Source organism: Lucilia sericata, unplaced genomic scaffold, assembly GCF_015586225.1.
Source record: "Lucilia sericata isolate MDLA Ls3-8-SP2 unplaced genomic scaffold, ASM1558622v1 Contig000988F_arrow, whole genome shotgun sequence".
NCBI lineage: Eukaryota > Metazoa > Arthropoda > Insecta > Diptera > Calliphoridae > Lucilia > Lucilia sericata.
The window spans coordinates 97501-112500 of NW_023994971.1; the positions used below are offsets into that span (position 1 = coordinate 97501).

The 15000-nt window shown below is 33.1% G+C and overlaps 2 protein-coding genes across 2 annotated transcripts in view; one reads left to right on the forward strand and one right to left on the reverse strand.

Moving 5' to 3' along the window:
• The window catches only part of LOC119609479 (dual specificity protein phosphatase MPK-4), a 14921-nt gene extending 1648 nt beyond the window's left edge, over positions 1 to 13273 (reverse strand). The window contains exons 1-5 of the mRNA XM_037964294.1: positions 12923 to 13273; positions 12692 to 12823; positions 733 to 832; positions 412 to 647; positions 1 to 347 (exon numbers count right to left, since the gene is read on the reverse strand). The exon at positions 1 to 347 is cut by the window's left edge and continues 112 nt beyond it. Coding sequence (XP_037820222.1) covers positions 1 to 347; positions 412 to 647; positions 733 to 832; positions 12692 to 12823; positions 12923 to 13076 — 969 coding nt within the window. The 5' untranslated portion in view covers positions 13077 to 13273. The remainder of the gene's footprint in view (positions 348 to 411; positions 648 to 732; positions 833 to 12691; positions 12824 to 12922) is intronic.
• Positions 13274 to 13744: 471 nt separating this feature from the next.
• LOC119609476 (pyridoxal phosphate phosphatase PHOSPHO2) overlaps positions 13745 to 15000 on the forward strand; it is a 1788-nt gene continuing 532 nt past the window's right edge. The window contains exon 1 of the mRNA XM_037964290.1: positions 13745 to 15000. This exon is cut by the window's right edge and continues 532 nt beyond it. Within this exon, the coding sequence (XP_037820218.1) occupies positions 14016 to 14993 (978 nt within the window). The 5' untranslated portion in view covers positions 13745 to 14015 and the 3' untranslated portion in view covers positions 14994 to 15000.

Below are 15000 nucleotides of genomic sequence, written 5' to 3' on the forward strand. Positions count from 1 at the left end.
ATTCTGACAATACTGCTGTTTATCAGTCTCAACTAGCGGTTGTTGACCATCGGTAGGTGATGTTATTGAAACTTTACGAATTTGTGCTGCAATTTGTTCCAAAAGACGTGGTGGTGTTCCTGAGCTCGAATTTTGTTCGACAGCTGGTAAAGCAGCAGTGTTGTTGGCATTACCATTGGTGCCTTTTGAAAGAGTTTGATTTTTGGGTGGATGTAGCAGAACATGAGATTTTGAGGCCAACACACGACGACACTTGCGACAACGATAGACAATGGGTTCGGGATTTTCTTGGGTAATAGCAGGATCGGGTTTTATGAGGTTATTGAAATTTTGTGGAAGAATTTTAGCTAAAGCAATAGGAAAATTTCATTCAATATTAACAAAATGTATAATGATGAAGATGTCCCTTACCCTTTCTCACTTGTTCTCCTGCCAAGCGTAAACGATAAATTTTATATTTTTGATATTGTGGATCAATACTGCAACCCATACGTCGCCACAATTTCAATTGTGCTATAAAACCTATATTTGGCTGTACAAAACGTCTCTTTGCCTTAACATAATCATAGGCAGCCTGATAGTCCATATTATGCTGCTTCATAATATAAGCTATAACAGCAGAGGAACTGCGACTAACACCAAAATAACTGCAAAAAAACACACACACGCAAAAGAGATTTAATTAATAATCAATAAATTTATTAATTACCGCTCAACGGCAAACATACATACCAGTGCACCAATATATTATTGCCCTTGCTGAGAGCTGATGTAATAAAATCCACACAAGTGTTTAAATGATGTAAAATATCTTCTTTGGGCATATCAGAGACTAAAATTATTAATGTACGTATAATAAACATTAAATTTAAGATTATTTTTAATAGAAACATTTACTTTTAATATTTAGTTATGATGTATTAAAAATAATTAACATTGTCCATCGAAATAGAAATTACATGAGTTAACACAAAAGTTGTTTATGCTTTAAATATAAAGTATATCGTACCAAACGACTTTAGACCCATTAGTCTAGTGTTAATTCTCTTTAAAACTCTGGAAGGATTTATTGATGTTTACTTGAGATTAACCAGAACTTTTTTCAAGCTCACCTCATGCCTATAGCAAGGACTTGAAAAGGTTCTTTAATCGCTAGTTGGATACGATGAAGGTTCGCTATCACATATATTGTATTCTATAGATGTCTTCTTAAACATAAAGAATGTTTTTAGACTCAAAAACTTGATAAAAAACGCAAAGCGCAAAACTTGGAGAATCTTCTGTAGCAGCGTAGAAGGATATTCTGTGACTAGCCAACTACTTAAAATCTTAACAACTTTTCCTTCGGTCCAGAGTTTCATACAGAAATCATGTGTCAGTTGGATGACCAGTGCACAGTGGTATAGGAAAAAAAAAGAGGGAAATAATTCGGTAACTTCTAAACGGTTAATCCGATTTTAATGAAATTTGGTATGCACAAAGAGGAGGTGTTGTCGACGGGGGGTCCTCAAATTAGGACACCTCGGCTATGTTAAATTTTTAAAACGATCCTATTTCTTCATTTGAGTTCCGATTTAAAAAAAATTCGTATATAGAATCTCCACATCGAGCACTATAAAAAATGTCGTAGCAGTAAATTATCTCTTATAGTTTAGGAGATATTCGCATTTGAAAATTAAAATTTTAAAATTTTTACCGTCCTTACTTTAGTTTTTTTGATAATAGCGGGTCCAAATATTCCCGATTTTCGCCATTTTTTTTTATTCGCTTAACAACAAGTTTATATATCAAGCAGTGAAAGAATTATGTAAAAATCATGACTGAGTCCAAAGTTATAGGCATTTTAATTTAAAAAATAAAAAAAGCGATTTTTTGTCATTTTTTGGGAAAAAAGTATCTTTTTCTTTTTATGTTATCTAAAAAGTTTCTAAGAAGATGTATATAGAATTTATACTTTTTGGAAAGCTGACTTTACATAAAGTACGATAAATGAAACAAAACATAAAAATTTTTGATACCGAGGGGATCAGGTCCATCAAAAGAAACCCTATTTTTTATGGAAAATTCAATTTTGAGCAAAAATTCTCAAATCGCATAGTCGATATCAAATTATAGTGACCTGTTTTATATGACCCAATATGTTCTTAATCATTTTGTAACGGGTTTCGATAACCCCGCCCCTGGTATGGATATAATAGGCAAAAAACCAAAAAAATCCCATTTTTTGGATTTTTTTAAAACTTTTTTGGGAATCCCGGGATTTTTAATAAGAAAATTCGAAATTTTTATTTAATTTTGGATTTTAAGTAAAAAAATCTACCTAACTGTAAAATTTTATCAAAAAATATTCATAAATAAAATTTTTTATTGCAATTTGAAAAATTTGTATCTTCGCAAAAACTGAATAAAAAACATTTTTTAAAAAAAGTATTCCGCGAATTTTTTAATTTTCAAAAATTATATACAGTTTTGAAAAATAGACAAAATTATCTTTCCATTGATATATAACATGCCTACCTAACGTTTTTTAAGTGACAAATTAATTAGGGAAAACTCAACATCTTTTAGAAAATTTACATAGCACTATTATTTTCATCCATAAGGTTAACTCTTAAATTTGTTACATATGTATATGGATGAAAATAATAGTACTAGGTAAATTTTCTAAAAGATGTTTAGTTTTCCCTAATTAATTCGTTACTTAAAAAACATTAGGTAGGCATGTTATATACCAATGGAAAGGTAATTTTGTCTATTTTTCAAAACTGTATATAATTTTTGAAAATTAAAAAATTCGCGGATAGGGTTTTTTTGGATGGACCTGGTCCCCTCGGTATCAAAAATTTTTAGGTTTTGTTTCATTTATCGTACTTTATGTAAAGTCAGCTTTCCAAAAAGTATAAATTCTATATACATCTTCTTAGAAACTTTTTAGATAACTTAAAAAGAAAAAGATACTTTTTTCCCAAAAAAATGACAAAAAATCGCTTTTTTTATTTTTTAAATTAAAATGCCTATAACTTTGGACTCAGTCATGATTTTTACATAATTCTTTCACTGCTTGATATATAAACTTGTTGTTAAGCGAATAAAAAAAAATGGCGAAAATCGGGAATATTTGGACCCGCTATTATCAAAAAAACTAAAGTAAGGACGGTAAAAATTTTAAAATTTTAATTTTCAAATGCGAATATCTCCTAAACTATAAGAGATAATTTACTGCTACGACATTTTTTATAGTGCTCGATGAGGAGATTCTATATACGAATTTTTTTTAAATCGGAACTCAAATGAAGAAATAGGATCGTTTTAAAAATTTAACATAGCCGAGGTGTCCTAATTTGAGGACCCCCCGCCGGGCCCCTGGTTGGCCTATAAGGTCCAAATTCAAAACCTAAACTCGACAACACCTCCTCTTTGTGCATACCAAATTTCATTAAAATCGGATTAACCGTTTAGAAGTTACCGAATTATTTCCCTCTTTTTTTTCCTATACCACTGTGCAGTGGTCATGAAAATCTAAATGTTCTCATGACCACTCATATCCCTGGATGTCATTCCTAAGAAACGGGATAACTCAGTTGTTCCCATTATATCCATTACCGATAGTATCATTCTATTACTACGATAGTCTACTATCTATTACTAATGATGATAATATCCATTACCGACGATATTCGACCCGTTTGTGTTAGTGGATGCAGGTACTCCTTAGCTAATAAGGATTTATAATGCCTTTCTAAGATGGTCATAAGAATCATGTGCGAAGTGTGAAGTGGTCTTCATACCAAAAAGTCCTTACAGAGCTGAAAATGTTTAGACCAATCAGTCTATCCCCTTCCTTCTAATACCCCTAGAAAGGATCATTGATAACTATGTATATTAAAATATCTATCGATCATAATCAAATCAAGTCAAGTATATGCATTGTAACTGTCCCTTGAGCAAGGTTTTTATACACTTGTCCACTTTCTCGACATGAAAGATGAGTTTAACAATGTACATCCTGTGTCGATTTCATCGATTACTAAGAAGACTTGGTATTAACCAGCCTATTACAGTTTTAGGAGACTCATTATTTAAAATATTAGGTCACAAATGGTGGCAAACTGAGGCACTTCACAAAGATGAATTCTATCTGCATTCCTATAAAACCTGCAGCTTTCTGATAACCCTGTTAATGCCAATATATCCATTATCATTGGCTGCTGTCTATTACTGACGATGATACTGTCCAATACTGACGATATTTGATCCTTTTAATTTACGGGTCCAGATGGTTATATATCAGCATCATGTGCAAAGTGTAAAACCCTAGAAAACCCATAGAACATTAAAATAGCTATCGATCCTAATCTTCTATCTGCGTTTTTGAGGCACTTAAGAAAGATGAATTCTATCTGCACTCCTATAAAACCTGGCGGTGAACCCGCCACTACTATCACACGCCCTGTTATATCATACAAAAGCTCAGCTAAGAGCACAACTGCAGTAGTTCTGGCTACTTGTGGAACTTAAGTCTATGGTTATAGTTATTGCGTATAGGAATGATATGTCCGTAATGGTATCTGGTAAATGCCTTAATACTATATCGACTACCTGGAAATCGTACTGAAATCACTCAGTACATAAAGTACCAGAAGTAAGCTAAGTGTGAGTCCATCGTATGAACTTACAATTTTTCTTTTGCAACGTTGTCAGAAAAAGCATTACTGGCAATGTTGCAAGACAAAATTTGTAAGTTGACACTGTTGTTAGACATTTTCTGCACATTTTACTGACAACGTTGTAAGATCTAACGACCGTGTATACATAGCTTAAGGTATCAAGGTATCTTCGGCATCAAAACCATACCATAGAACTTGTCTGGTGGAAGGACGTCTTGGCAACTCAGCAGTAATGATTACAGATACATTTGTGCTTTTTCATCTACGCAATTCGTGATAAACTCGAACGATAAACGAAAACGAGCATGTACAATATAGGTAGTCAACCGAGGCTCCATGTAGAAAGCCAAGACCAATATACAACACACTATGATCACAACCCGAAACACAATTGCAGTGGTTACTGTGCTTCTCGCCAGAAGACTGAATGTTCTGAAAAAAAGATTTCAGCAGAAGCTGTCAAGACGAAGACATGTCACCCACTTCCATTGAAACCTAAATACTTGGCTGTTGATTCACAATGTTGACAACTAATTGAAAAATTATATAGAGCGACAGCCTCAGAACTGCCAATATAAGTAAATTCCTTAGGGAGAGAGTTCTGCACACTTTCTTACAATGTGGAATATTTGTGCCACTAAAGTTGAATGGAGTCACACTGAATGGACTTTATAGTGATTCAACTAGCCCTCAACTCCTCAAATAATAACAAATTTTGACTACTGCTTTGAGAAACCTTACTCTAAACTTTTTCTTACCTGAAACGTCTGTTATTAAACGAACTGTTTAATCAAAGAATACTAGATATTCTAGAATAACGTATGAGTATGAGTCCTTGGAAAAGTAAGCGCCAATGTCAGATATATGAAAAAAGTCACGGTTTTTAATGAAAACCCCTTTACTTTACTAATGTAAATATCATTTGCCAAAAATCAATTGAATCTGTGGGTAGGGAAGTCAATGTTCGAGTGACCTTTCTATAGATCAAACATTGACTCAATTCATTGCCTCTTGGCTTCTCCTAGTTGAATCGATTAAATGTCAGCTATTTTCCCTCTACACCCTGGCGTCCGCTGGTTTTTAGTAGGCAATTGCTACAATGCCTGTGCTAAGGTGCTGTACATTGGTTGGATAAGCAGAATGAAAACACCAGCTTCTCAAATTTCCTTATTATGCAAACAGAGCAGGGGAAGGACGATTTTGCATCTCTGTTGGGCTCTACGGCTTATAAAAGCGCATCCTTAAGGCACAAAAGTCAGTTCAAAAAGGTTTCTAATCACTAGCGTTCTGCCTATAAATAGGAAATGGGATCGAGGGGCAAGATAATGATCTAACCAAAAAGCGAAGATGGTTAATCTGAAAAAGATTCTGAACTGTAGATGTATGAGAAGTATACTCTTCTTATAACTAAACATCATAAAAACATACCTGTACGTCTTCAATAACTAAAGTCCTGCAACATCAGCGTAATGATTGTTTCTGTCAAAAGACCTGAACTGCAGCAATATGAGAAGTACCCTTTCCAAAAACTAAACATCTTAAGAACATACCTAAACGATTTCAATAATTAATCTCTATGAAGAGGTAGCATGTCAGCGATCATATATAGCAACATAATGATTATAGTTTTGGGAAACTGGAAAAAGTAGAGTATAATAATATAGTTGGGGATTCAGCACCAATGTTCAGGCCTAAAAATGTTTCTATTTTAACAGCTTGTGTCTATGAATCATAGAGCATAGTGAGGTAGGGTTAGCTAAGCCGTTGAATATATGGTGGTTATCATGTGGACCTTGCCCACAACCTGGTCATTCATTAGTGATAGCAATGTGCGACCAAAAGGCATTAAGCCTATTATTCCATCCTGAACGTTTTTGTGCCAGAACTACTCTTGTTCTCCGCGTCAGTTTTTCTTTCGCCATGAACGTTAGGCGACTTACAACTACGACATTCATCCGGTATCCTGCGACCGCCGAATTGTTGGCGTCTCCATGAATGTCGTTTAAAGTCACTTGCAATGATCGGAAAGACATCGAATGGCTATCGAATGTTCATATAAGTTCCAATATAATACTCTGTATACTTGTAGATGTCATGCATTTAGTGCTGGTCGAAAAAAATAACTACCATGGCTCTAATAATAGTCTTCCAGGACTTCAAAATGAAAAAATCTCGCCTTGAACCTCAATGAAAAATGCCTAAATTTCAAAGAATTTGGTATTTGACTGAAGATAATAAGTCCTCTCCTTTATCATTAGGTAGATATGATCTAATCCTATTGACCACATCCTGAAACTTCATACACATAGCATGTCTAGGTCTTTATATTGTTGTTTGTTTTTTGTAAATAGTAACTTTCAAAAATTAAACCATTTTCCGTTATATTTTGTAATGAAGCAAAACTTGTAAAGTTAACTTCGCATTTCTACTTAATAGCTCAAATCACATTTTCAAATTATTGCCATAATAATAAACTAATGCCACACATTTTCTAGTCATTAAATATATTGTCATAAATTGTTATGTTTGAGTAAATACAATACTTTCTATTAAAACATTATAAAAGCTTTAGTTTATAACCTCAAATAAAAACAGTGTTTACAATATAGTATAATCAGGATAACTATTATCTACAACATTTTAGTAAAAATGATTATAATAAAGGTCATAAAACCAGAAAAATACTTAATGTATTATCCTAATAATCCTTCATTAAGATCTATGAACATGTCTGCATGTTTGTACATCATCATCATTGTTATTATTGCAAGAATGGATGGATGAATGAATTAATGGTTGAAGTGTAAAGACAAGTACTTTGACATCTAGTGTAATTGTAACGTAACAATAATTACACGCATTTTCTTTATGCATTGTTGCGTTATAAAGAAAGTGATTTTAACTGAATAGAAAACATTTTACATACATTTATTCATTGTAGCTAATAAAGTCTATATAACCTGCAGTTTTGGGGTGGCTGTCTCAAACTATTTTACCAATAATTCAAACCTAAACCGTTGGTTCGTGGAATTTTCGGAATGTCAATAAGTTATGGTACAGAAAAACGTTCAAAGTTTCTTCTCTTTAGATTATTTAGAAACACTTAAGTTATAATTGACTCCTCTATAACTACTTTGGGACACTAAATGACAATGGAACCCATTCCTGTTTTAGTGAATGTTTAAACGTGTCAAATGCTAATCCAAAAATATACAAATTAAAGTCAACAAAGTAGTTGATATTTGAGAAAATGCTGTCTAAATATGATACATTAAACCCTTGTAAAACTGCCGGTTATTTAGTTCTGTATTTGTCTATATACTAGAGGAGTAACCAAAATTCCACATCTAGTTTCCAGTGACCCTGCTAATAATGTGTTTATTAGCCTCATTTTGACATAGCAATTTTAGCAAAAATCTTTTTGCAGAAAATTATCTTATTTTCACTTTAATATTTTCTCAATATATTCAAAAGTTACCCACCTATTGCGTTGAAGTAGTACATCGTGAACATCTTCGCTTATAATTTCATGAATCAACAAAATAATCAAGCAAAAAAACCCATTGACATCGTATTGTAAACACTATAATAGAACCACTCGCACACAGTGTTTAATAGACCATGTTGCAAGTGTAAACTAATCAGTCTTTGAAAGAATTAATTTATTTTTATAAAAAAAAGTACTTAACAATTTCAGCGATTAGTAAATTTATATTTATTTCTTCGAGTAAACGTCAAGACTTCGGGACAGGTTGGATCGTCGTCTACGATGTTGAGTCCAACCACTATTAACGAAAATCTACCATTTAGAAACGTTTTCGTACAAAGGCGTGCCGCCTTGGGTTCCGTCCACTACCTTTTCGATGCGCTTTCAACCGACGAAATTGAACAGTCCATAGTTCTATTAGGAAGCTGCGTTCGCTGGCGTCAAGACGCAGCAAGTAATTGGAGATTCATACAGACAGTAAGCCCTACACCGAAGCTAAAAAAGATCTGGTTAGTGCAATTGTAGACAAGAGCGATTGTGACGGAGCTAATCCACCAATGAATGCTGGAAGTGTATTGGGATGTTTCAATTTTCTTCGCTGATTCCAGTCAGCGATATACCTCGTAAACCGAGATCAAATGCGGTCATTCCAGCGGGACTACGTGAACCGGAGCTAATCTTAGCATATCGTCAAAGCGTAAACCCTGATCTAGCTACCCGTAACTGGAAACTCCTGAAGAAGCATACAGAAAGGCGGTTGTAGTTCTAAATAAGAAATCATTGGCATTAAGCATTCTACGGATTCGATAGTATCAAGCGTCACCTCGATCGACAAACTCGAGCCCAAATCCGAAACTCCTGACGATCACGTGGATATACAATACCATCAAATAGTTAACAGATTGAAGATATGTTTAAAAATCAAAGTGAAGCGGAAGATGCAGACGAGCTTCTGAAAACTGATCCAGAAGACACCGACGTAACAGTCGTCTATGATTCTGACCGTGATGAAGGTAATCCCAGTGAACCTTTACCATTCTAATGCAGCTTCGACTGTATTATACCTCCTGATTGGATATCAAGGAGTAGATCTAAAATTGATCGTAGGCAATTCTAGCGTATCCTCAGAGCGTACTTAACATACCGGAAGATAGTCCAGATTTCCGACACTGAAGATGCATACAGGAAGGCGGTTGTAGTTCTTAATAAGGAATCATTGGCCACTCAATTTATACTACGGATTTGATAGTATCAAGCCTCTACCGGTTTGACGATAAACTCGACACGAAAATGTAAACGATCCTGTTAACTCCGACCGATCAAATGCGTACCCAAACCTACTTGGAGATCTGTTTGATCCTCAGATGGATGTGGAGGACGAAGATGATATTCTGACAGTCTTCTATGACTTTGATCATGGTGAAGGTAGTCCCAGTGAACCTTCAATTTTCTAAAGCGGCTCTAGCTGAATTAAACCTTCGCCTTTGATATAAAGAAGAGGATCTAGAATTGATCTCGCAGTCCGAAATCAATAGCGGTCATTCCAGCGCAACCAACTGAATATGGAGTATTTTTATAGAGGATACCGTAATCAAACTACCCATAACTGAAAGATAGTATTCGACCCTGAAAGTGCTTACAGGAAGACCTTAATAAGAAATCGTTGCCGTTATTGCGAGAGTAGCAAAGTATACCACGGATTCAATAGTAGCAATCGGCAGCTCTGAGAACGTAATGACAAGCTTGACCCTAAACTATATACTTATAGAGGAAGAGTAGAAGACCCCGTTAATCCAGTCAATATAATGGCTACTTAAGCAAGAACAAACCTGATTGGAGGTCTGTTGTGAAGAACGAAAACTGATCCAGATAAACCATCTGCCAAATATCAAGGACGTCCAAACAATCAGTACAAAAACAAAAATGACACGAATTTGATTAAATGAGATTAAACAAGCAAAGGTACATCATTTGATATGGGCTAGCAGTAACATCAAATATTCATAACCTTGTTTTTCATTTTCCTGCTTTAGAAGACATTCGTAATTCTTAGAAAATCGATTATTTGAGACCATCCATTGCAGGGTATTGCGAACTTATTGGCAAAATTGGAGCCCCACTGACACCAATGGAGATCGATATACTTACGGGAATACCATTTATTTCGTATAAACGTTTAGTTCATGATAGATTCTATGAATATCCAAAGATTAGATCATTGCTTATGAACTTCCGAGTTTCGTTACGGATATTTAGGGCCTTAGTAGTCTTAATTATAATATATAGATATGGTGACACTTAGGGCGAGTTTTTCTGATAAAGATAATCTTCATTCTTTGGTTAAACCTGGTTTATTATATGTTTCGTGTTTTTCAGTTATCAGTAAAGTTACATATTATCTTAGTTTAACTGAGTGTAATTGGCCAATTAAACTCAAGTTATAAGTGAGAAAACACAATTAACAAAAACAATAAAACAATGATTTCGGAAGAACAAAAACTTAATATTTTAAGTAAATTGCAATTTTCTGATCTGTTTTGTTTTATTTATTATTGTTTTAAATGTTTATTTAACATTTTTCCAAAATTTTCTATTTTACAAAAGTATTGTGTGCAAAAAACAGCTGTTCACTGTTTATGTTTTTGAGTAAAAACTTGGCAATACTAACAAAGTTAACTGAGCTTAAATCTAAAACTGAAAAACACAATCATCGGTTAAAGTCCGCCTAAATTTGTTCCTAGTTTAATCTAACAGCAAGTTAAGCCTAGTTTAACTAAGGAGTAAGAAACCCGCCCTTAGTATTAGGATAAGGCGGATAAAATAGGAAACTTCCTATTGAAAAAAACCTATTGGAAAAACTGGAAAATAGGAAATATCCTATTGCAAAAAGCTATTGCATACGGAAAAAAGATCCAAGTCTGATTAGTATAGGATCGTTAAAGGAATATTGATAAGATCGAAATATAAAAGGATGTTTAGGTATGAAGAAGAGTTATGATATTCGGTAAAGTGTTCGCACTAATGATTTTATTCTTTCAAACTTTTGATACTATACATTTACACATATACATACATAAATATGTGTGTAATGTGTGTTTTTCTCCTCGCACAACGTGGCGTATGTTGTTTATGTCAGGAATAATGTTTATTATTGTTTGAGGCTTATGGCACATTATCTAAATATTGTTAGAGAAAACTCAATGAATTGATATGATTGAAATTCTATAAAAAAAGTGGGCCTTCAATAAAAAAAATGTATTTTACACATGAATTTCTAAGTTTAGATAGTAGATAGATAGTACAAACAATCTATAATAATAAAATCAATAGCAATAGGGTAAAAAAACACATCAACAACCTAGTACAACTTAAGTGACATTTTTTGCGACAAAGGAAACATAAAGGTGGAGTGTGTGTTTAACTAACTAACAAACAGACAAGAACAAAAAAAAACATTTGAAATATATGTATTGAGTTACAAAAAGTCAATCAAAATGTCCTATACTATAGAAGGACTATTTTTTTTGTACAAAGTATATTTGTTTAACAAAAAATATTGGGGATTTAGAGAGGTCATAATGACACAAATTCAATTTAATGTTAAACAAAAATAAATATAAAAAACAAACCTTTTGTTTGTACTAAAGTTAATATTAACTTTTAGATAAAAAAAATAAATTTTGTTTTGAAAAAACTAAAGTATTGTGTATCTTGCACAAAGGATTATAAAAGAAAATGAATTTTCTAAATTAAAAGTTTTGACACGTGTGTTAAATCTTCTGTACATATGTTCTTCCGTTATTTATAAACCGAATTTAATGAATTTCAACAGTAAACTTCTCGAAAACATGTCTGTAGAATTATTAAAAATTTGGAACCCAAATATATCTGGGGTTTTCAACAAACATAGACGGATATCGCTAAAACGACTTCGCTATCTATGTATAAGAATTAAGAATGTACATTCTATACAGGGTTTTTACAAACTTATATACTCCTCCTTCTAAAGGAGAAGGGTAAATTTTGTGAACATTTCTTCTCAATAGAGAGAAAATTGAATAAAATTTTTTCAAGAATCTTTTTCTTTAAAAATATGTATTAAAGTCATTCTATAAAATAATTTATTTTTTAAAGAAAATTTATTAAAAATTTGGAAAACATATTTTTTTTATACGTAAAAGTGATCAAAAATATCAACATACATATTTCTATACAAAAATAACTTTTATTATAAATCTTCTAAAAACTATTTAAGTGTTTAATTTTAGTTGATCTTTTTAATTTATTAATTAATTGTATACATTTTTATCAGGCTCGGTTTCGAATCCTGTTCTTTTTATTAATGTTTCCAAAATTACATTTATTGAAATTATACCATTTTATTATCAATACACTTTTAAACATAGCACTTAATGCAATATTGCTATAAATGGTCAAATGCTTCCAAAATTTACTTTTCCACGGTATAGTGTGTAATATATTCGAGTTTGCCTAACAATATTTGCTAAGTATTTACTTATTTATCTATTCAACTTACTGTGTATATATTTGGTAGTTAAAAAGGAAGCTTCTGTTATATGCTTGGGCAATGGCACCGAGTCCAAGGTAAGTATATGAGTTATATTAAATGATCTTAATGTCTCCATATTAGTAGCAGCTGTTAAATTGCCTAAAAACAAAGAAAAAAATCAATTATTTTATAACATATCGCAAAATTTAACAACTAAAACATGGCTTTGTGTATAAACTTCCAAAAAAAAAAACTTACCTAAATATAGGCCATTCTCTATTTCATCTAAACTAACAGGACCTCCGTCGAAATCCTCACGTGTTAAAACACCACTATCTTGCAACTTTTGTTTAGCAACAATTGTATTTGGTGATTTTGTCGCAGTATTTTCATTTTTTGTTGATGTTGCCATTATAGTTAATAGAAAAATCAAATATTTTCACTTTAGTTTATAAACAAATACACTTTTTTTAAGTTTAATTTCCCTGGCGTATAATTTGCACGTCTGTATTGTTAGAAGAACCACACCGTTGTGTGGTATCTACATGTGTTTTTTAGTTGGCCAATTTTTTTTTCTTCCTCCGTTTGCTATTTTTTACTGTTTGTATTTGTTGTTGTTTGCAAAAACAAAACGATTTGTTTTGACGAAAATCAAAACATTGAACAGCTGTTTAATGTGTATTTATGTGCGAAATTGCCAGACTGTGGAGATTAGTGGAAAACATACAATGGAAGATTTAATTGGGTTTCCCTATAATACAGAAGTTATAACTATAGTTAGTTAAATTTACAAGTTAGTTAGTTAATTAGTAAAATTTACAAGTTACTAGACTGAAGATGTTATGGGAAAACATACAATGGAAGATTTAGTTGGGTTTCCTTATAATGGAGAAGTTAGTTAGTTAATTAGTAAAATTTACTAGTTAGATAGTTTGTTAAAAGAGGATAAATAAATACCCTTTCAAAAATTTGGAATGCTTCTTAATTTTCAAATAAAAACAACTGTTGGACATCTCTGATTGGAAGTGAAGTAGCCACTAGAAAGTATGAAAATTCTAATAAACATATGGCAGCATCTAATGGTTTGTGTTGATTGATAACAAAAACAACAACAGCAATTATTACAAATTATACTAAATGTTGCATCCACAGCTGTTGAACGGCCTTGAAATAAAATTATTATTACGCTGTTGTTGCAACAAACAATTGGCAGTGACAACAATTAAGAAAAAAAAAGAAGGGCAGCAGCGCAGCATTATTAAATCCAAAATCTAAAACAGGTGTCCATTTAGCAACAGAAACAACCAACAAAGGGCTGAAACTATTTGGCGTTAAAAACATAATAGAAAAAATGATGAATAACGAAATAATAACAACGTCATCTCAAGAAAATGTTCCACCATCAGCGGCTGCAACAAGTAGAGACTTATCAGACACCACAACATCAGCATCCTCAACAACAGGTGATCAAAGTATGAAAATAAATAATAAAGTTATTAAAAAATACTTGGCTGCATTTGATTTTGATTATACGGTAGTGGCCCAGAATACCGATACTGTCATACGTGACCTCTTGCCGCCCGATAGATTAACCAAAGATATGCAGGACATAATAGAGGTTCAAGGCTGGACTGAGTATATGGCTGAAGTATTTCGTCGTCTACATGCTTGCCACATAAAACCGGACAAGATACTACAAACCATACACGGCATACCCGAGGTGCCTGGTTTTGTTCGTATGCTAAAGAGGCTTAATACTAAATATGGTTGCGATTTGATTGTCATTAGCGATTCCAATAGTGTTTTCATAGAAGAATGGATCAAGTCACATGGTCTACAGGAAAATTTCACAAAAGTCTTTACCAATCCGGCCCAATTTGAGGACTCGGGACTGTTGACCATAAAACCCTATCATCATCAAACCGATTGTCGTCTCAGTGCTGTTAATCTATGCAAGGGTAAAGTGTTGGAACATTTTATGATTGAACAAGATTTACGCCATAATATTACCTATGAACGTGTCATTTATGTGGGCGATGGCAATAATGACATTTGCCCTGTGACCAAGCTACGTAATCGTGATATAGCCTGTGCACGAGAAGGTTTTGCCATGGCCAAAACTTTAGCCAAAAATCCCATGAAACTAAAAGTACGTGCTGAATTTATTATATGGAAAAGTGGTTTTGATCTCTTAGACCAGCTGGAGCGTCATATGGAAAAATTGGCCAAACAACTGGAAAAGGAAAAAGAACATGAGCCACAACACTCCACAGCAGCAGTGGCAGATATTCCTCAAGCTACCAGTACAGAAGCTACCAAAGTTCATTAGATGGCCA